The 20,182-nt window shown below is 38.6% G+C and overlaps 2 protein-coding genes across 3 annotated transcripts in view; one reads left to right on the forward strand and one right to left on the reverse strand.

The window, feature by feature from the left end:
* The window catches only part of LOC118929756 (L-lactate dehydrogenase C chain), a 32,469-nt gene extending 25,855 nt beyond the window's left edge, over positions 1 to 6,614 (forward strand). For both annotated transcript variants that reach the window (XM_036920141.1, XM_036920142.1), the window contains 2 exons: positions 2,860 to 2,983; positions 6,450 to 6,614. In XM_036920141.1, coding sequence (XP_036776036.1) covers positions 2,860 to 2,983; positions 6,450 to 6,614 — 289 coding nt within the window. The remainder of the gene's footprint in view (positions 1 to 2,859; positions 2,984 to 6,449) is intronic.
* Positions 6,615 to 18,348: 11,734 nt separating this feature from the next.
* TSG101 (tumor susceptibility 101) overlaps positions 18,349 to 20,182 on the reverse strand; it is a 64,537-nt gene continuing 62,703 nt past the window's right edge. The window contains exons 9-10 of the mRNA XM_036920149.2: positions 19,927 to 20,166; positions 18,349 to 18,694 (exon numbers count right to left, since the gene is read on the reverse strand). Coding sequence (XP_036776044.1) covers positions 18,605 to 18,694; positions 19,927 to 20,166 — 330 coding nt within the window. The 3' untranslated portion in view covers positions 18,349 to 18,604. The remainder of the gene's footprint in view (positions 18,695 to 19,926; positions 20,167 to 20,182) is intronic.

A 20,182-nucleotide genomic window follows, 5' to 3' on the forward strand; every position in this document is an offset into this window, starting at 1 on the left:
GTTTGTACATCAGTCAATATCATACACCACCTTAACAAAAAGGATAAAAACCACATGATCACCTCAATAGATGCTGAAAAATCATTTGACAAAATTCAACATCCATTCATGATAAAAACTCTCAACAAAATGGGTATAGAGGGTAAGTACCTCATAATAAAGGCCATATATGACACACCTGTAGCCAACATCACACTTAATAGCGAAAAGCTGAAGGTTTTTCCTCTAAGACTGGAAACAAAACCAGGATGCCCACTCTCACCAGTTTTATTCAACATAGTTCTGGAGGTCCTAGCCATGGCAATCAGACAACATAAAGCAATTAAAGGTATCCAAATTGGTAAGGAAGAAGTCAAACTGTCACTATTTGCAGATGACATGATACTGTACATAAAAAACCCTAAAGAATCCACTCCAAAATTACTAGATCTAATATCTGAATTCAGCAAAGTTGCAGGATACAAAATTAACACAGAAATCTGTTGTATTCCTCTGTACTAACAATGAACTAGCAGAGAAATCAGGAAAAAACTCCATGTACAATTGCATCAAAAAGAATGAAATACCTAGGAATAAACCTAACTAAGGAGATAAAAAGCCTATACTCTGAAAACTACAAGACACTCATGAGAGAAATTAAAGACGACACCAAAAAATGGAACTCTAACACTTGCTCATGGATAGGGAGAACTAATATTGTCAAAATGGCCAACCTTCCCAAAGCAACTTACAGATTCAATGCAATCCCTATCAAAATACCAATAGCATTATTCAATGAACTAGAACAAACAGTTCTAAAATTCATATGGAACCACAAAAGACCCCAAATAGCTAAAGCCATCCTGAGAAAGAAGAACGAAAGTGGGGGGATTACACTCCCTAACTTCAAGATCTACTACAAAGTCACAGTAATAATAAAAAAAAGGGCCTGGCACAAGAATAGACCCACAAAATCAATGGAACAGAATAGAGAGCCCAAATATAAACCCACGCATATATGGCCAATTAATATATGATAAAGGAGCCATGGATATACAATGGGGAAAAGACAGCTTCTTCTACAGCTGGTTTTGGGAAAACTGGACAGCTACCTGTAAGAATGAAACTAGATTATTGTCTAACCCCATACACAAAAGTAAACTCAAAATGGATCAAAGTCCTGAATGTAAGTCATGAAACCATAACTTTTAAAAGAAAACATAGGTAAAAATCACTTGAATATAAACATGAGCAATTTTTCCTGGACACATCTCCTCATGGCAAGGGAAACAAAATTAAAATGAACAAGATGGACTGTATGAAACTAAAAACCTTCTGCACAGCAAAGCACACCATCAGCAGAACAAAAAGGCATCATACAGTATGGGAGACTGTATCTGTAAATGACTCACTTGATAAGGAGTTAACATCCAAAATATATAAAGAACTCACATGCCTCAACACACAAAAAAACAAATAATCCAATTTAAAAAATGGGTGAAGGACCTGAACAGACACTTTTCCAATGGAGAAATTCAGATGGCCAACAGGCACGTGAAGAGATGCTCCACATCGCTTATCATCAGGGAACTGAAAATCAAAACTGCAAGAGATATCACCTCACACCAGTTAGAATAGCTACTATCCAAAAGACAAGAAACAACAAATGCTGGCAAGGATGCGGAGAACGGGAACCCTCCTACACTGTTGGTGGGAATGTAAATTAGTGCAACTGTGTGGAAAACAGTATGGAGGTTCCTAAAAAAACTAAAAATAGAAATACCATTTGACCCAGTAATTCCACTCCTAGGAATTTACCCAAAGAAAACAAAATCCCTGACTCAAAAAGATATGCAGCCCTATGTTTATCACTGCACTATTTTTCAATAGTCAAGATATTGAAGCGACCTAAGGGTCCATCAATAGATGAATGGATATAGAAGATGTAGTATGTATACACGATGGAATATTATTCAGCCATAAATAGAAAAGAACTCCTGCCATTTGCAACAACACGGATGGACCTAGAGGGTATTATGCTAAGTGAAATAAGGCACAGAAAGACAAATACCATATGATTTCACTTACTTGTGGAATATAAGAACAAAGCAAAACAGAAGGAACAAAACAGCAATAGACTCATAGACACTGAGAAGTGACTAGTGGTGATCAAGGAGGAGGGGTTGGGGCAGGTGCAGGAGGGGGGAGTGAGTGTGGGAGATAATTGGGCACAATGATTTGCAGTCACAATGTAAGTTGATCACAGGGACTGTTGAACTACTATGATGTACATTTGAAACCAACATAAGATTGCATATTAATGATACTTAAATTAAAAAAAATACTGCTTTTTACAAACCCTGAAACAAATTGTATACTGTTTAGGACTGTGCTATTTTCCTTTGAACAAGGATCATGAATAGTTTTGCATATTTCCACGTTTTAATAATAATGTTTTTAATAAAAACATGCACACATGGCTTACAATTAAAACAAAGTTACATTTCAACTCTAGTAGCAGTTTTAAGTGGTCCACAAGATATATATGTTAACTTTCAAGGTTATCAAATTCTGTGCTTGGAATACTCAAGCAACAATAGAAAAAATTCAAAACTAGTTTCATGCTGAGTGGCACATATGCCCTATTGTTTGTATTAGAATACTAGAATTAATTATTATTTAAAGTAAATAATGACATTTATGAGAGTAGTATAGAAGCATTTATTGCATTCTCATAAATAATTTCTAAAAGAAATCTCTGAGAAAATTTTAATACAGGGGTGTTTTATAGATTGCTTCAAAATGGGTGCTTGAAAAATATTATGTTTTCTCTGAGTTGACTTCTCATGAATTTGATTTTCTTACTTTTTACAACTGTAGTGCCTATGAGATCATCAAGCTGAAGGGGTATACCTCCTGGGCCATTGGGCTGTCTGTGACAGATCTGGTTGGAACAATTTTGAAAAATCTTAGGAGAGTGCATCCAGTTTCCACAATGGTTAAGGTAGGCTTAAATTGAATCTTCATCTATTATCTTTCCTCTACTATTTATTGAATTCTTCTTAAGTGTCAGAAATTAAATTACAAGATGTTGCGGATATAATGGTAAACAGAAAACTCAGAGGCCCTGACCTCTAGAATTTAATGAAGTAAATAGGCTTAATAAAACAATTATAAAAGTAAATATATAAAAATAAATTGTGACAAGTGCTATCATGAAAAGCTACAAGTGCTAACAGTATACAAGAAGGGAATTTATGCTTGGGTAGTGGTCAGGGAAGACTCCTAAGAATGTAATATGTAACCTAATCTAAATAATGAGTAGGCATTAATTTGTAAGGCAGAACTAATATCCAAGCAGAGGGTACGTGTGCAGAGGAACTCAGGTAAAGATAAGTGTAGGACACTTGAGGAGCGGAGAAAAAGGTCAGCTGATGAGATGCAGAGAGCAAAGGCAGCACCGGGGAGTGCCTGCTGGGGCTGGAGGAGTCAGTAGGGTCAGGCTCCCGCTGAGAACTCTGAAGTAGACTGAAGAAATTAAGGTGAATGTAAATTAAGATGACTGTTTCAGGTTTTTGGTTGTGAAGGTGAGAGAGAGCAGTAATTGGAGAGGAAAACCAGGGCAAGTTAAGCTTTGTGGTTGTATTTTTTTTTAAGATAAGATGGGGATAATAGGATATTGAAGATAGAAGTAATGAGCAGAGGGGGATCCAGTGCATAGGTGAAGGTGTAGCCCTGGGGAGTAGCAGGGGCAGCAATGTGTTGGAACAGGAGATAACAGAGGGTAGATAGTGAGTCATGTAGATTTGTAAGTTGGCATTGGAAGCATCTATTTCTCTCTTTTTAGTGAAAGTAGACAAAATCGTCTAAGAATCAGGAGAGGTATAGAAAAATCAGATGTTTTAGAAGATTTGAAATAATCTGATAGTGAGATACAGGATTTGACAAAAAAGAAGAGCAGAATTACTGTCAGGTGGATGTTTGTAAGTCCGGAAAGAGGAAATCCCAGGGCAAAATACCTCTAAAAACCGAAATCAGTCAAAGGGAGAAATAAAGTTTAAAACCCGTTTATTGTTTACAAACTGCAGTCCAGGGCCGGCTCTCTCCTCTGGTCCTGAAGAAGCAAGCAAGCAGCAAGCCAGCCCCTCCCTTTCAACTCCCAGGTTCAGACACGCCCTGGGTTGCCCAGGTAATTACCCATTGATGTGGAGATGAACTTCTCCTCCCCTTCCCCAGGATAAGCAAATGCACTAAAGCCAGGCGAGATACTCTGGAAATGTTACAATTTTACCCACAATGTTTAAGCATTAATCTGTATGGTAAGTTAAAGATGAACTTTGTTGTGTGGTTTCTCCAAGGATCTGAGCACAGGTATGGAGAAATTAATCCAGGTTTGGGTTTTATTTGCAGAGTGTGAGGGGTGAGGGGAACAGGGAGAGGCAGAGAGGGGGAGAGAGAGAGAGAGAGAGAGATCTTTGGCTTGTACATATGTTAAAAGTGGATTTGACCTTCTGTTAAAGGGTCTCAGACCAATTCAAGACATTTGACCTTACATGTGATCCAAATACAAATGACTAAGTTATAAAAAGAAAGTGAACAATAAAGAAATTAAGAAATATTTATAAAAACTGAAAAGTAAATTGGCAAAAGGTATTAGGGTGTGGTAAAGGGGTCACAGGATGAATCAGGCAATTTATGTTGGATATGGAGGAACCCCATTAAGAAAGTCCAGAGGAGAATTATTGGAGTGGGAAGAGAGGGGCCTGTGAGCTAAAGGGGTCAAGAAACTGGAAAGAAAGGGAATCGGTTGGTTTATCCACATGGACAGTGAAGTGGCCAAGGATAATGGCAGAAATCGGGACAGAGAGGGAATGTGAGGAGGGTGTCAGAAGTTTCTTATGAATAACATGGAATAGCCAAGATGTTAGTAGGTAGTCGTTAGAGAGGGAAGAACTGAGTAAGATGAGCCTCAAAACAATAAGGGGAATATTTTAGGTTTTAAAAGAGTAAGGGACTAATGATTTGGAAAAGGCAATGAGGAGTACACAGTGACCACCACACACCCCTCCTCTTGTGAGGACACAGGGGCTGTGGGAGAGTGAGCACTTACCCGTAAACAGCCCCTGAGGAGGGGTAAGGGAGCTCTCAGGTTCTCTGGGAAGAGACTGAGGCTGAGTAATATGCAAATTTCATAGTTTTACTGAACAAATCAATGGATAACTTATGTTTTACAGGAACAATTTAAACATTTGACATTAGGAACAGAATCATTTACAAATGACTCTTACTCTTCTTTTCCCAATTCACTTTCATTACTTCACATATTCAGCAAATACAGGCATACAGTAATGTATTAACTGGATTTTTTGTCAAATAAATACAAAATTATATTTAAATAACCCTTTTTTCTCGCTTCCTGGCCAGTGCAGGACCAAATGAGAACCAATTTTAGTGCAAGATGTCACACTATCAACCAGGCATGAGCCTGAAGGGAAGAGGGTGGGGTGACGGGGCTGGCAGCAGGTTATGGTCAGCAGAGAGCGCCAGGTAAGGCCCGAGGGTCAGTGCTCTTGTTTCTGGCCCACCCAGCAGTCCCCAAGTGGGATGGACATATAGTCTCCAGTCCTAGTCCAAGAAGCCCCTTCTAGAAGGAAAAGAGAGGGAAAGTAGAGACAAATAAATTCTGTAAATACTAGCAGAGAAGCAGAGGGGTTTCTTTCCCAACCACAGTGACCTTCCTCCTATGCCATCCAACCCCTGGCAGCTCATGTTAAAGCTCCATAAAGTTACACAGAAGTGACAACAGACTGGCCAAGGGCAGGAAAGGGAAGAGAAGGCAAGTGTAACCAGGAGAGGAGGCCTGCCTGGGAGTGGAATGTGGGCTGACAGTTTGGTGGGACAGTAGCCTTCCCCAGCCTGGCTTCCAGATCGGAGTGGAGAGCAAGTGAGGAGAGCCTAGTGGGGGGACTGCAGGGGAAGACATGTGGCTGCTCTGATGAAGCGTGTGAGGTTGAATATAAAGACTGAAGTAAAATATAAAGGCTACCAAAAGGAGGGAGCTGGACTGCAGCTGGGCGCCAACGGAGAGCCTCAGCGATGGTGCAGGGAGGCTGGGCTCAGCAAAGCCGGTGGCCTCTGAGCAGTCCCGGGAAATGGGAGGCACCTCTCCAAAATAATTCGGATAGAGAGGGAATATTGTGAAGCAATTGTCAAAAGTTTCTTATGAGATGGAATAACCAAGAGGTTATTATATATGGTGTCTTTCTTGGACCCTTAGAAGGCCTCTGGCATGATCTTCATGTCATTGAACCTAAGTTCCAAGTGATCATGGGACATTAGGATGCTCTTGGTGACGGAGTGATTGTTACTGAGCCCCACCGTCTCTCTGGTATAGTCTTATTCTGAAGCTCTCTTGTTTAGCTGCTTTTCCATATCTGCTTTCTAAACAATAATCTGATTTTGCCTTTTAGGGCTTATATGGAATAAAAGAAGAAATCTTTCTCAGTGTCCCTTGTGTCTTGGGGCAAAATGGTGTCTCAGATGTGGTGAAAGTTAACTTGAATTCTGAGGAGGAGGCCCTTTTTAAGAAGAGTGCAAACACACTTTGGGATATCCAGAAAGACCTGATATTTTAAGCCATTTAATGATCTACTGTTTTGTAGAACAAAAGATAGCAGAATGTATATTTTACATTTTGAAAGTATTTTCATCAGATCTGTAGTAAATAAAAAATTGGAGACCTATGATAATAGCTTCGATCTCTCAAAGCTACAGAAAAAAAAGGAAATGGTAGAGATTTCTCCTATGACTCTTAGAGCTCTATTTAATAACAGTCTGCACAGATGTAAGTCATGCTTCTGAGGTATGTCATATACATAAGATTTGACTTCACTTTCAGTAGAATATGTATGACAACCCATTGTAATATAGAACTTATTATTCTCCTCACAAAACAACCAGCCCTTTTTTTAGTATTGAAATTTCATCTTGTGCTTTCTTCCATTAGGGCACAAGCATTTATATTGCTTCATTAGCTTTATGTGTCTATGTATAACCTTTACTAACTACTTATTTTTAAGACCATGTATATCAGAAAGAAAACAGAAATATAACTTTATGGTGTGAAAAAATCAAATGAAATATCTCAACAACCCTGCAAGTAATGTACCAATTTATATGAATTCAAATAGGAAATACCACACAGGGAGCTTATACCATCCTCCAAGTCATTCATTCAGCAAACTACCTCTCTGCTTGCTGTTCTAGTTATGAGGTCAATATGACATCATTTCTGCCCTCTAGAGTCTCTCAGTATTTATGGTACCTCAACTAAGTAATTATTGATGAATGTTTGATAAAAGTCAATTGTTAGCTCCTCCTTGGTGTCCAAGGTAGGAGTGTGTGCCTCTTATAAATCTATAAATCTATATAATATTTCCTTGATTCCATAAAGAATTTAAAGCAGCTATAGGAAATGTACAAAGAAACGGAAACTAAGAAATTAGGACCAATGTAATTTACAAGACAGACTAGGTCAGTACCCATACGACAAATTAGAAGGCTGAAACGCCAGCCCTGAGGACCTAGGTAGCTCTGGTGGAGGCACACCCATTTGTCAGAGACTCACGGTTCACACATCTTGCTGTCTTAGTAGCTTTCATTCTAGTTACGTCCTGCTGAATATGATTAGTTTCTCATTATTTTGTTCTTCCTTTTTCTCCAATTGAATGCACAAAATTCATGTGTGAGGGTTTTGTCTGAATGAGAGGAAAGGGGAAAGGTGAGTCTTCAGTGAATTTTGCCTTTAAAAAAACTGTTCATTAAAAAAAAACAACTGTTCATTGTCCCCCAAATTAAAGCTTCTTTTTAGGAAATCTTTGCAGAGATTGAAAGGCTGCAAAATATAGTTTCTACAGGGAATAGTCTAGGAAGGAAAACTGCTTTACATAATGTATTTCCAGTGGGGGCAGTATCACTCCCAAGAGAGTGACAACTGGTTCTTGGGGAGGTGAAAAAAAGTATTAGCTATTGTAAGGGTTTGGCTCTCTAAATCTCAACCCTACCAGACAAAATCTTATTCCTTATATTTAATATCACCTGGGGGTGGGGTGTGGAGCTGAACGATTAGAAAAAAATGTCCAAAAAGTCCTGTGAGGGGGAGAGAATAAAAAAAGTTTGAAGAACACTGCTCTATATTTTATAAAATAATTTGTCAGATATATATTATATATTATGATTCACAAATGAGTTAGAAAACAGTTAAGTAGAACTTAGTGGAAGAAGAGTGGAAACGCTGGTTTATCCCACACCAAGGGCTGAAAGGGTAATTTTGGATTCTACGTTTAACGACTCCATAAATACTGAGCTGAACTTTCCTTTCCACTTGTAGAAATGGTTATCAGTTAGCACTGCACTGATTCAGTTCTTAAGGTTTCGTATCTTATTTAAAAATTCCCTTTACATACAGGGGATCCCCTTAAAATTTTTTGCTACTTCAGCTCACATCGCTGGGTGGTCAAGTAGTCCTAAGGTCCCTTTCTCCTACAGCTTTGGTGAAAAATTTCCAGCCAAGAGGCAAAAAGCCCTTATTGGACATATCCACACAGGTTTAGTTAGGAATACATTTACTTGGCTCTCTGGTGAATGAGTTCTGGGCAAGTACTCGGTTTGATAGCTGAGGCCCTCGAGCTCAGTGCACTTGCTGCACCTCGTGCGCCTGGCACCCCAGGCCTCCCGCAGCCAGCCAGCTACACACCCCTCAGCCGCCCGTGGGCAAGCAGGTGAGCAGAAGACGCAGGTGCAGTGCGGCAGAGACGGACGGCCTCCTGGCCTCGAGCCTCGCCAGGAGTGCTAGGCTCCCGCGAGGCCCGCACCGGCTGCAGCCTCAATACACGGTTTTCCGCCCTGAAGCCCCAACCAGCATTCTTGCCGCTTTCCCCGTTTGCTTCCTCTACTTGTTGAGCGAGCGGCCATGAACTGGGCCACAGGAGTCCTGCGTACGAGCTGGAGAGTGAGCCACGCGCGAGCGAATGGTTTTTGCCCCTTTTGCGCCCTGCCCGGGGTGCCTGGGCCTTCACCCGTGAGTGTGGCAGGAGGTACCGCGCACCGGTCGGTCCCCGGCCCCTGGGCACGAGGTCTCAGGGCACCCGGACGCAGGGCCAGGCCCTTGGAGCTGAGGAAGAGCCATCCTGGTTAGTAGGGGCTAGTGGTGGGGCAACCCCCTTCTCCTTCCTGCAGTCCCTCTTGACTACACCCGCCCACCCCTTCCTCATCCCCTTGGTTTGCCCCCTAGACGCTGGGCTGCTGGCCAGACACTAACCAGCTTCCTTGCCAGTCACTTTTGTCATTCTCTGCTGTCTGCAGCACCTCCTTCCCCAGTGGGGTTCAGAAGTTCTGTATGTGCTTCCCTCTCACTGGAGACTGGTTCCAAATCTGGATGTGACTTTTTTCTGTTTCTGTTCAATTTTCAAGATAGTGACTGTCAAGTGTGAACTTACTAACAATTTCATTTCAGAGGAGGCAGTTCATCACCATAAAAATCTTCATTGTAGGGACTGGATGGGGTGGTACTGCCTGTGCAATCAGCATCTTATTAAAAGTAAGTTATGTACATTGTGCCAGAGTGTTTGTCAACTAAGTTTTCCTCAGTTGGAGGCAAGGCCACTAAATACGTGCAGATTGTGTCCAATTTAACAGAGTAAGTGGGGGCCCTATCCAGCCCCTGCTGGCTTAGCGCAGAGAAAAACGTACCCTTTCCTACTTGTTCCACCCAGGGGGGGCTACTTGTTTTCTTTTTTATATGACGGTGTACGTGTTAGAAGCGTGCCTGTGAAAACATGGTGTCATTTTACTTTCATGTGATGACAGTATGAGGTACCTCTTGGCTTGACTAGGAAATTCAGCTCACAAATTAAAAAACTGAAGTAAGTATTAGAAAAAGTGTTTTTCTGAAACCTGTCAGTTGTTGTAGGTGCCAAATACAATAATCTTTTCCCTTTATTTGTACTAGTACCAAATACAGTAATCTTTTTTCTTGAAGTCTCTCTCCCATTTCCTAGTCTCTATCTTTATTTCCCTTACTTCCTTATTCTTGTTAGGTTAATTTTCGTGTTGAGTTGTTAGAATTAATGTAGCTGATAAAGTTAGTTTCCAATTTAACGGCTAGACACAGGACTAAAAAGATTTTGCCCCCTCCCTATTACCTGGATCTGAACCCATCATGTTTTAGTAAATTATCAACTTTTGAAGTTATGTTTTGCTTTTATTAATGGAATATCTATAAAATTCATTCAAGCTACCTTACCTTATAGCCTTTAATTCTGGCATGACTTATTGGACTTCAAGGACTGGCCGTGGGTTTCATATCTAGATGACATTAAGTATCTTTAAGGTGCTAAGAGCATCAGCTGTTGTCAGCTGCTGCTCCTGGTATCATACAAATTCCCAACAACTCATTCTGTGATATAATGCCTTTATCAGCAGTGTCCTCACTGCTTATGAACAATACACATATGAAATATAGAAACTTTGCTTGTTTATAGTATCAATCCCTCACGTACCTTTGTGCTATTGTTGTGTATCTACATATATGACAAATTCAATAGTTTTGTAATTATTACCTTATGCAATCTTTTCATAGAAGCTAAGAGGAGAGAGTAGGAAAATATGTTTACAAAGTTTTTTATATTAACTCTATTTTTCACTTCTCGTATTCGTCATGTCTTCACCTAGATTTGTCTGGTGTCACTTCCTTGCTCTAGTCTAGCTTCTTTCCCTTCTCCTTCCCTTGGGTTTTATTGGCAAATACCTTGTATCTCTGTATCTTGTAGGACAATTAAATTTTATACTGTTTTATGCAGTTGTATTTTCAATATAGATGTATATATATACACATTTTTATACATTTATATTTATATATACATAAAATATATACTATAAAAATATGTGTAGATAAGTTATACTGTCTTTTATAGTTGCTACATAATCACTGTTCCCAGGGTTCTTTACTTCTTCATGTTGATTTGAATTGCTGGCAGGTGTCACTTTGCAGCCTGAAGAACTCCCTTTAGTATATTTGTTGTTAGGCAGATTTACTGCTAACAATAAATTCTTTCAGTCTTTGTTTACTTGGGAATGTCTTTATTTTGCCTTCATTTTTGCAATATAGATTTGCTGGATACAAAATCCTTGGCTGAGTTCAACCATTGTGGAAAGCAGTATGGAGGTTCCACAAAATGCTCAAAATAGACTTACCATTTGACCCAGGAATACCACTTCTAGGAATTTACCCTAAGGATGCAGCACTCCAGTTTGAAAAAGACAGGTGCACCCCTATGTTTATCGCAGCACTATTTACAATAACCAAGAAATGGAAGCAACTTAAGTGTCCATCAGTAGATGAATGGATAAAGAAGATGTGGTACATACACACAATGGAATATTATTCAGCCATAAGAAGAAAACAAATCCTACCATTTGCAACAACATGGATGGAGCTAGAGGGTATTATGCTCAGTGAAATAAGCCAGGCAGAGAAAGACAAGTACCAAATGATTTCACTCATCTGTGGAGTATAAGAACAAAGGAAAAACTGAAGGAACAAAACAGCAGCAGAATCACAGAACCCAAGAACGGACTAACAGTTACCAAAGGGAAAGAGACTGGGGAGAACGGGAGGGGAGGGAGGGATAAGGGTGGGGAAGAAGAAAGGGGGTATTATGATTAGCATGTATAATGTGGGGGGTGGGGGAAAGGGGAGGGCTGTGCAACACAGAGAAGACAAGTAGTGATTCTACAACATCTTACTATGCTGATGGACAGTGACTGTAATGGGGTTTGTGGGGGGGACTTGGTGTAGAGGAGAGCCTAGTAAACATAATGTTCTTCATGTAATTGTAGATTAATAATAACAAAAAAGGGGGGGGATTACTCCCTGATAGGATAAAATTAACTGCAAATCAATGATTAATGCATGCTTTACATATCCTTAATTTTGATCTTTTAAAGGATGTCAGATGATCAGATACGGAAGTACATTTTTCTGATATTTCTTTCTCTTAAAAAAAAAACAGTTCCTGTGTGGTGGTCTCCAATAGGTTCTTCACAATGGTATAAAGGTCATATCAAAGTGTGGGCAAAGGGTTTGTTTGTGTTTATACAGAGGATCAAAGCCTAATTTGGCTACCCAGAAAACGAATTAAGATATGATATGAAGAAGAACTTCCAACATCAACATCCTCTGGAAGAGTCATTCCAGAAGATGATCATCAAAAAACTTCAAGATCCTGGGGCTGTTGCAGTTGTAGCTGCATTCATCCCGCCGGTTCCTGGACTTGCCATGGGAATGAAGAATGAGATATCTAAGCTGGCCTGTGCATACAGGAAAAAAACAAATTTGACTGGTTCTATATTGTCGGAACTCAACCAAGAATTAGGAGAAGTGCGAGTTGCAGTGTTTCAAAATCGTGCTACTATAGACTATCTATTGTTAAAAGAACATATGGGATGTGAACAGTTCCCAGGAATGTGTTGTTTTAATTTGTCTGATTTTTCTCAAACTATTCAAATTCAGTTAGACAATATCCATCATATTATTGATAAGTTTTCACAAATGCCTAGGGTGCCTAACTGGTTTTCTTGGTTTAACTGGATATGGGTGGTAATTGTAGGTCTGCTTTTGTTATGTAGCTGTATTCCTATTCTGTTAATGTGTGTACACAATTTAATTAGTATTTTGTTAAAACCAATATATGTTTATGTTACTCTACAAGAAGTTATGTCAAAGAAATAAAAAAAAAAAAAAAAAGAAGAAAATCCTTGGTTGAGTTTCTCTTCCAGCACTTTGAATGTCATTCAACAATCTTCTGGTTTCCATTGTTTCAGATTAGAAGTCAGGTGTTAACTTAATTTGGTTGCAGTAAGTCTGTTTTCTCATGCTATTTCCAATATTTTCTCTTTGGTTTTTGCCAGTTTGACTATCACATGTCTAAGTGAGAATCTCAGTTTATCCTACTTGGAGTTCCTTAAGCTTCTTGGATGTGGAGATAAATGTTATTCATATCTGGGAAGTTTCAGCCATTATTTCCTGAAATAATTTTTCTGTTCCTTTCTCTCTATTCTTGGTACTACCATAATGCATATAGTAGTTTGCTTTGTGGTGTCCCACATCTCTGTTCTTTAATGTCAATAGTTTATAGATTACCAAACATTTTCTATTAGAAAATTCTACCAAATAAGGATATTTGTCTATTCTTAAGATCATTATTTTTTTCCTGTCCTAATGCATTAGCTGGAGGATCTCCAGGACGTTGTTAAATAGAAACAGTGATAGTGGGTATCCTTGTCTTGTTCCTGATTAATGAAAACATTAATTTTTTATTATGTATGATGTATATTTTGGATTTTGATGCCTTTTTGGGGAGAAGGAAGTTTTCTTCTTTTCCAAGATTGTTTTATTTTTTAAGCCCTGAGTGGGTTTATAACTTCATCAGGCTTTTCTACAACAATCCAAATGACCATATGTCTTTTTCTCATGTGGTGTAATGTATTAACAGATTTTCTGATACTGGATCATCTTTGCATTTCTGGGCTAAACCCTACTTGGTCATCAAGTATTTTTCAGACAGACCACTTAAGTTATATTTGCTAATACTTTATTTAGTATCTGTGCATCTATGTAAATAAGTGATATGGGTTTATTATTTTTCATGTGGTCTTTCCCCACTTTTGGTATCGGGGTTTTACCATCCCCACAAAATTTTTTCCTGTTACCTAATAAACCAGGTTGCATGAAATAAGAATGAACTGTTCCTTAAATTTTTGATAAAACTTGTCTATGAAACAATTTGAAATGGCTAGGGGATTTTTGATAGTTCAGTACTGCATATTTATTAAAATTTTCCATTTTTTCTTATGTAACTTTAGCAAGTTTTCTAGAGTTATCCATTTCATCCAAATTTTTAGATGTGCTGACATGTCTTTCCTATCTTATGACTTTTTAAACCTCTACTAAATCTGTGGTTACCTTTCTTTGCTGTTTCCTAATATTGTTTGGAATGTTGTCCTTTTTCCTCCTAGTTTTGCTAGTTTTCTAATTTTATTATTTCCCCTCCCCTCAAAATTAGCTATTTTTTTTAAAACTTTCCACTTTCTGTGCTTTTCCTTTTTTTTATGACTAATAGCTCATTGATTTTTTAAAACCTTGTTTTAAAAATGCATTTAAGAATATAAATTTACCAATACTTTTTTTGGTTCTGTGGTACTTTATTGTCAATCAGTTATGTAATTCCTAGTTTTAGATCCTCTTTAACTCAGTGAATCATGTAAGAGTATATTCTTAGCTTTGAAACATTTAAAAATCTGTTCTAACAGCTGAGTTGACGTCAGAGAAATGTGGGTTGCTGAATATCAACTCTTTGAAATCTGTTAAGGATTACTTTGTGGCTTACTTAATAGGGTTTGTAAATGTTCCTAATGGATTTAGGCAAAAAATGAACTCTGGGGCATGATGATCTTTCTGTATCCAATCACACATTAATTTTGTTTAGTTTTACTAAAATTATTTCTTATTTTAAATTACTGACATCAATTCCTGACATATTACAATTGTCCACTCTGATCATGATCAAATCCACCTTGCAATTCCCAGTTCTTATATCTTGAGGCTATTTTATTGCATCTAAGTTCATGATTATAATATATTGTTGGGATGTTTCATGATATATGGTATCTCTATCCCTGTTAATGCTTTTTTATTGTTGAAAATTCTATTTTGTTGTCTTACTATAGCTACACTGACCTTCTTTGGGCTAAGTTACCACTTTCTAAATTCACTAAGAAAATATTTCCAATAAGGCTAATAATATTTAAAAATAGTTCACATACCCAAAACATCAGGCTAGCCCAAAAATTTTTCCTTGCCTACTGGGACTAAGGCCTAATTGTGTTTTGCCTGACAATTCTATCTATACTTGTTTTTTTCTGTTCTCAACTAAACTTTTTGCTCTAATGAGTTATTCTCTAAGACTCATTTAGAGGACTTGATAAGGGAGTATATTTATCTCAACATTTTTTATGGAGCAAACCTACTGTTTCTGTATAATAGGCTATGCAAAGTAGCAACAAAAATTTCTCATAATTTCTATTGGTAGATATTGTTGGAATTGTGGTAAAGCTGGAGTTGGATAGAGTATGTTTTTTCCCCCCACAAAAATCAGATTTACCAGTTTTAATTTAGATAAATCTAAAAAAATTATTTTAGATGATGTGGAGTAAAAAGTTTTCACCCATTTCTGCCTGGCTTTCATAGTGGTGTGTGGATGAGAGCCTCTGCATATCAATGGACAAGGGGAGGGCCACAGCCAATGCAAAGAGTGGAGAGAAAATGGCTATTGTCTCCTCCCCTCCATTCTGGGTACATAATTGGTCTGGTGCCCACCAGTCACCAGGGACCTGCCCATGGGGTTCCCCCAAGAAGGGGTGGGTGGAGGAAGTCCATACAGGCTGCTGCAGCAGTGACAGGCGAGGTGGGCAGTGTAGTAGAGCTGAGTGAGAGGGGGTAGAAAGTGCCAAGTGAGAGACTTGGGCCTTGAGCAAGAAAACCCTTTTCCCCTCAACCTACCCTTCCCCTTGTCTTCCTTCAGTTTCTCTGGATTCATAGGCAACCTGCCCCAGGTGAGGAACCCCCTTTCTTCCTGGAGCTACAGTGAGAACTTTATCTGACATGAATGTTTTCTTCTCAGTGTAAATCTTAACTTATGTAGCCTGGAAGTTGACTGCATGTCCCAGAAATCATGTTATTGGGAGTGGCTGAAGACTGGACACTGTCCATTTCCATTTCTTGGTTGGGTAGAGGTAGTATCCACTTTGAGAGCTGTCATGGGCTGGTCCTTGCAGAGATGGAGACTCAAGTGGTAAGCCTACCATTGAGCTATGCACGCTCTGAAATGTATTTAGACCATACTGATCATTTAGGTATTTAATTATAAAGTAAGATACTTCTGGGTGGAGAGAAATTACTTTTATTTCACTTGAGGCCTTTTTAGTAGTTTTACTTTTTAGCACATTTTTAAATAAAATCAGAAATTCAAATTTGAAAAAAGAATGTTACTATAATCTTACATAGGGATGGTTAATATTATAAGGCTTTCTTAATACAGTACTAAGTAACATTTATAGTAGTTTGTATTTAATAGATATAGTTTATATTTATCTTGGAAGACTCTAGGTCAGAAATTCAATTCAAGTAACATGAGTTCTTCATATTAACTAGAGAAAATTAAAGGGAAGAGGAGGGGTGCTATGATGATAGTACTGACTATGGAAAATGAGTTGAAATGATAAAAGTTAAAACTTATCTATACTAAAAGTTTAAAAGTGTCACTTCCTCATGATGATAGATAGAATTATGGGCCTCATCCCTGAAGATTTTGATTTAGCAGATTTGGGGTAGGATTTAAACGTCTGAATATTTTAATAGTCCTGTTAAACACTCGTAGTTGAAAACCACTCAGGGCAATTTTAACCATTTTTCAAAGGCTTAAAAAAGTATCCTATCATATAATAACATGTAATAAATGTTTTTTTGGTATTTCTTTTCTTAGTTCCTATGTAGAGTGGAGTTAACATTGCTGGGGTCCTTCTAAAGGATCTGAACTCAGATATAGGAACTGATACAGATTCTGAGCATTGGGAAAATAAGTAGTTGCCAGGTAATATGTTAACTTTTCGCTTTTAGTACTTTGGAAGTTACTTGTAAACTTGAATTCTGCCAGAGGGATGAGATTAGATCCCTTAAGTAAATGTTGTCATATTCCCATACTTTTCTTTCATAACATTTCTACTTTTATTTTTTTGTGTGACCATATTCACCAGATTATGTTTTTAAACAGAGACCAAGACTGTCTCACTCATTGTTAACCCTCAGTCCACCCCATAGTAGGCACTCGCTTGACTGACAATATTATTTTAGTCTGTTGCTATATAGTCACTGTTAGGTAAAATTGATTTCTGTATCTCTGTACTTAACCTCATAACTCTGTTGACCTTAATTAGCCAACTCCTGAGAAATTTTTAGGAGAAATTACTGATGGGAACATTTCAGTCTATGGCACTGTCAAATAGGTCACCACAAAATGGATGTTCAGTGTCAAGTATTTTCTATGTTCGTGATTTCTTCCAATTCCACAGTGGCTATGATTAAAAAGAAAGGATACTTCTTGGCATGGCTGATTAAATATAGTTATTTTGAAGAATCTTCATAGAGTACACTGTTTCCACTATAAGTAAGGCAGGATGTTCATGTTTGGAAAAGTGTTTAACATAAAATAGGGATAAAAGAGTATTTATTAGGGAAAATGAATTTTTAGGTGGATCTTGTGGAAGCACCTCTTTCTATTAAAGAGAGAGATGGAGAAATGGGGGTGGGATGGAGTAGAGGGAGAAACCTACTATACAGATCTTTCTTCTGGCCTAGTGTGGTATTTATTAAATTCAATTAGATAGAAGTAAGTCTTTTTGCATCTTTAACTCTACAAATATCTAGTAACATTGGGAACCACTGTTGGAAGGTCTTAACTCTGAGTTGTTCTCTAACAGCTCTAGTCACAAAAGTATTAGTAGTTAGTCTCTTGGGGAGGAGGAAGTTGGGGTCTGGTTGAATCTCTCTGCTAGTATGAATAGGAGGGATTAAAGAAACATGGGACTAAATCACTGGGAATAAAGTGATAGGAATTTTGAAGTGGTTCCCTGATAAGAAGTAGTTTGAGGATGAGGTGATACGAAAAGGAGGTGGGTCCCAAAAACCATGGCAAGAGGCTGGGGCCTATATTAAAAGATTGTTAATGAAACTGAACAGTAATTATATCTGTCTAATCATTTTTTAAATTGTTCTCTGTCTTGGTGGTCTAGTTTTCTGCCATAATTCATACTGCCAATCTGTTAAATTCTCAATTGTCATTTTCATACTACAGACCTTTGATAGAAAAAAGAAAAAGGAATAATTTTTAAGTCTGCTTTCAAGGCCCTATGGAATCAATGAAGGACAGAATGGTATCACAGACCTAATACAGGTAAAGCCTTTCTTCTTGATGCAGTTATAGTTCAGTTAGGCCAAAAAAGGAAACAAATCTAGGCAGGGATTGGTAGGCAGGTACCACCCAGTACCTTTCACAGAAAAAGTCCATCAATTTCAAATATTTCAAAATTAAAATTTCTATGTGGTATATTCCATATTAAATAGAATTCACTTTATACTGCTATATAATAAATATGCTAAACATCAACTTACAGTGGATATTATACTTCGCTAAATTAAAAACTGGGCTTCTTAAAGTTTCATGGATTTTTCCTAAAGATGTTCAATGAGAAGAGAAAAGTTATGCAACAAATTTTATTCAGCATAGTCAGTTCCAACATTCAGCACAAAAAGAGTTTACAGAGGATAGAAAGTGCATTAATAAAAGCCAGTCTTTACCAAAAGAAAACAGAAAATATATTATTGATTCAAAATATTTTACACTTGAATGGTAAACTGCAATAACTTATTTTGGGCACCTACTGATAAGAGAAAGGAAGAGAAGAAAAGAATGCTTATGAAGAGCTCAATCTCCAGCTGGTATCAGAGAAGTCAGTAGAGGTCACTGAGACCGGCAGTCTTTCTTGCTTTTTGCATTAGTGCCCTCAGCTGGAACTGTTTACGGGACAGAAGCCGTACATGCTGGGAGGGGGGAAAAGTTTCAACAGTTTAGAATGGCTTTGATTCAGGCACGAAGTATCACAGTTTGTAACCTAGATGGGATGTAAGAACACTAAACTTGTTATATCACAACCTTCTTTGGAAACCAGTACGTCACTACATATGGCCACTAGATTTAAACTCCACTAGATTGGTGCTGGCTGACTGTGTTAAGGCAAGTAGTTTCTGAGACTCTAAGGGCTGTTTGCACAGGGAAAGTACCACAAGGCAGGACCTGGCTTAGGAATCTGAGCTACACCTTGAGAAAACCAAGGTGCCAGAGAAACTTGTACTGTGATCCTAACAAAAGTTACAAAAACTTTGGTAACTATGATTGTCCCCACTTGGCTAGAAGAGCAGGAACGAGCAGCACAAGCCAGCTTCCGTCCAGTGCCTGGCAAATAGCATACCTCTCTCGTTTCTCCATGTACCTCGTTCCACTAAGCTATGCCACCCAAGCAGGGGAGAGTGTATAGAAAGGGAGTCTTCTGTCAGGTCTCTATATCCAGCTAATCATGTGCCTGCACCAGGCCCAGGGGCAGTTTGGCCACTCAATGAGATAGACAAAATCTGCAAGTAACCCAACCAGCCTCACATGTACAACGAAGCACCTGGATCAAATCTCCAAAAGAGTGGCTGTTATTGCTAAAACCATGCTCTTTATGACCCAGCAGAGAACAGTAGCCAAAATGGCTTACTGCATCTTCATGTCTGTATTATAGCAGTAAGCCTGAAGCAACCTTCACTCAGAAGCAGCAGGGCAACCCAGGACTTTGCAGGGCTGACTCATCTGGGAAAACAGGCCTAAAATTACGCAACTCTAAGAAAATTAACAGGGAAATAACAAAACAAACATGGGTGGGGCAATGATTTCACTTCAGATGGTATAACCTCAAAGAACCAACCAAAATCTGATTGTACCTCCTGACCCACTCAGGCACAGCAGGAAGGCAGAATTCATCCGGCTGGATGCTGCTTAGCAAGGCTGGAAACTGCAGGCACTAGTCCACTTTTCTTCCCCTAGTCAGACAGATCCTCAGCCCACTCTAGGTGAGAAGACCCTGCTCACAGCCAGGTATCTCACTTGCTCTTTTGGGGAGAGAGGAAATCCTAACCTGCCCTCAGAGAAACACCCATGGTTTGTGGTTTTCAAGGTCAATGACTCTAAAAATACAAGTTCCAAAGTCCTGGAAAGCAGACGGAGGAATACATACCTTCAGGAAGACATCCAGGTCTATTACTCCCCGCCTCAAGGCTTCTCCCAGGTAAAATATAGTGTCTTCAATAGCATTTTCCTCTGCATACAGATTTAGAATCTGTTTGTATAGTGGGGCTGTGGGAATGATAACTTCATCAATATCATTGTTTTCAGATTGATTTTCCATTTTCTCCAGAGCAGAACTGAGTTCTTCATCCTTCTTTCTCAAAAGTTCTATGTTTTTATCAACCTCAGCCTGAAAACAGAACAGT

The sequence above is a fragment of the Manis pentadactyla genome, chromosome 9 (genome assembly GCF_030020395.1).
Source record: "Manis pentadactyla isolate mManPen7 chromosome 9, mManPen7.hap1, whole genome shotgun sequence".
Taxonomy (NCBI): Eukaryota; Metazoa; Chordata; class Mammalia; order Pholidota; family Manidae; genus Manis; species Manis pentadactyla.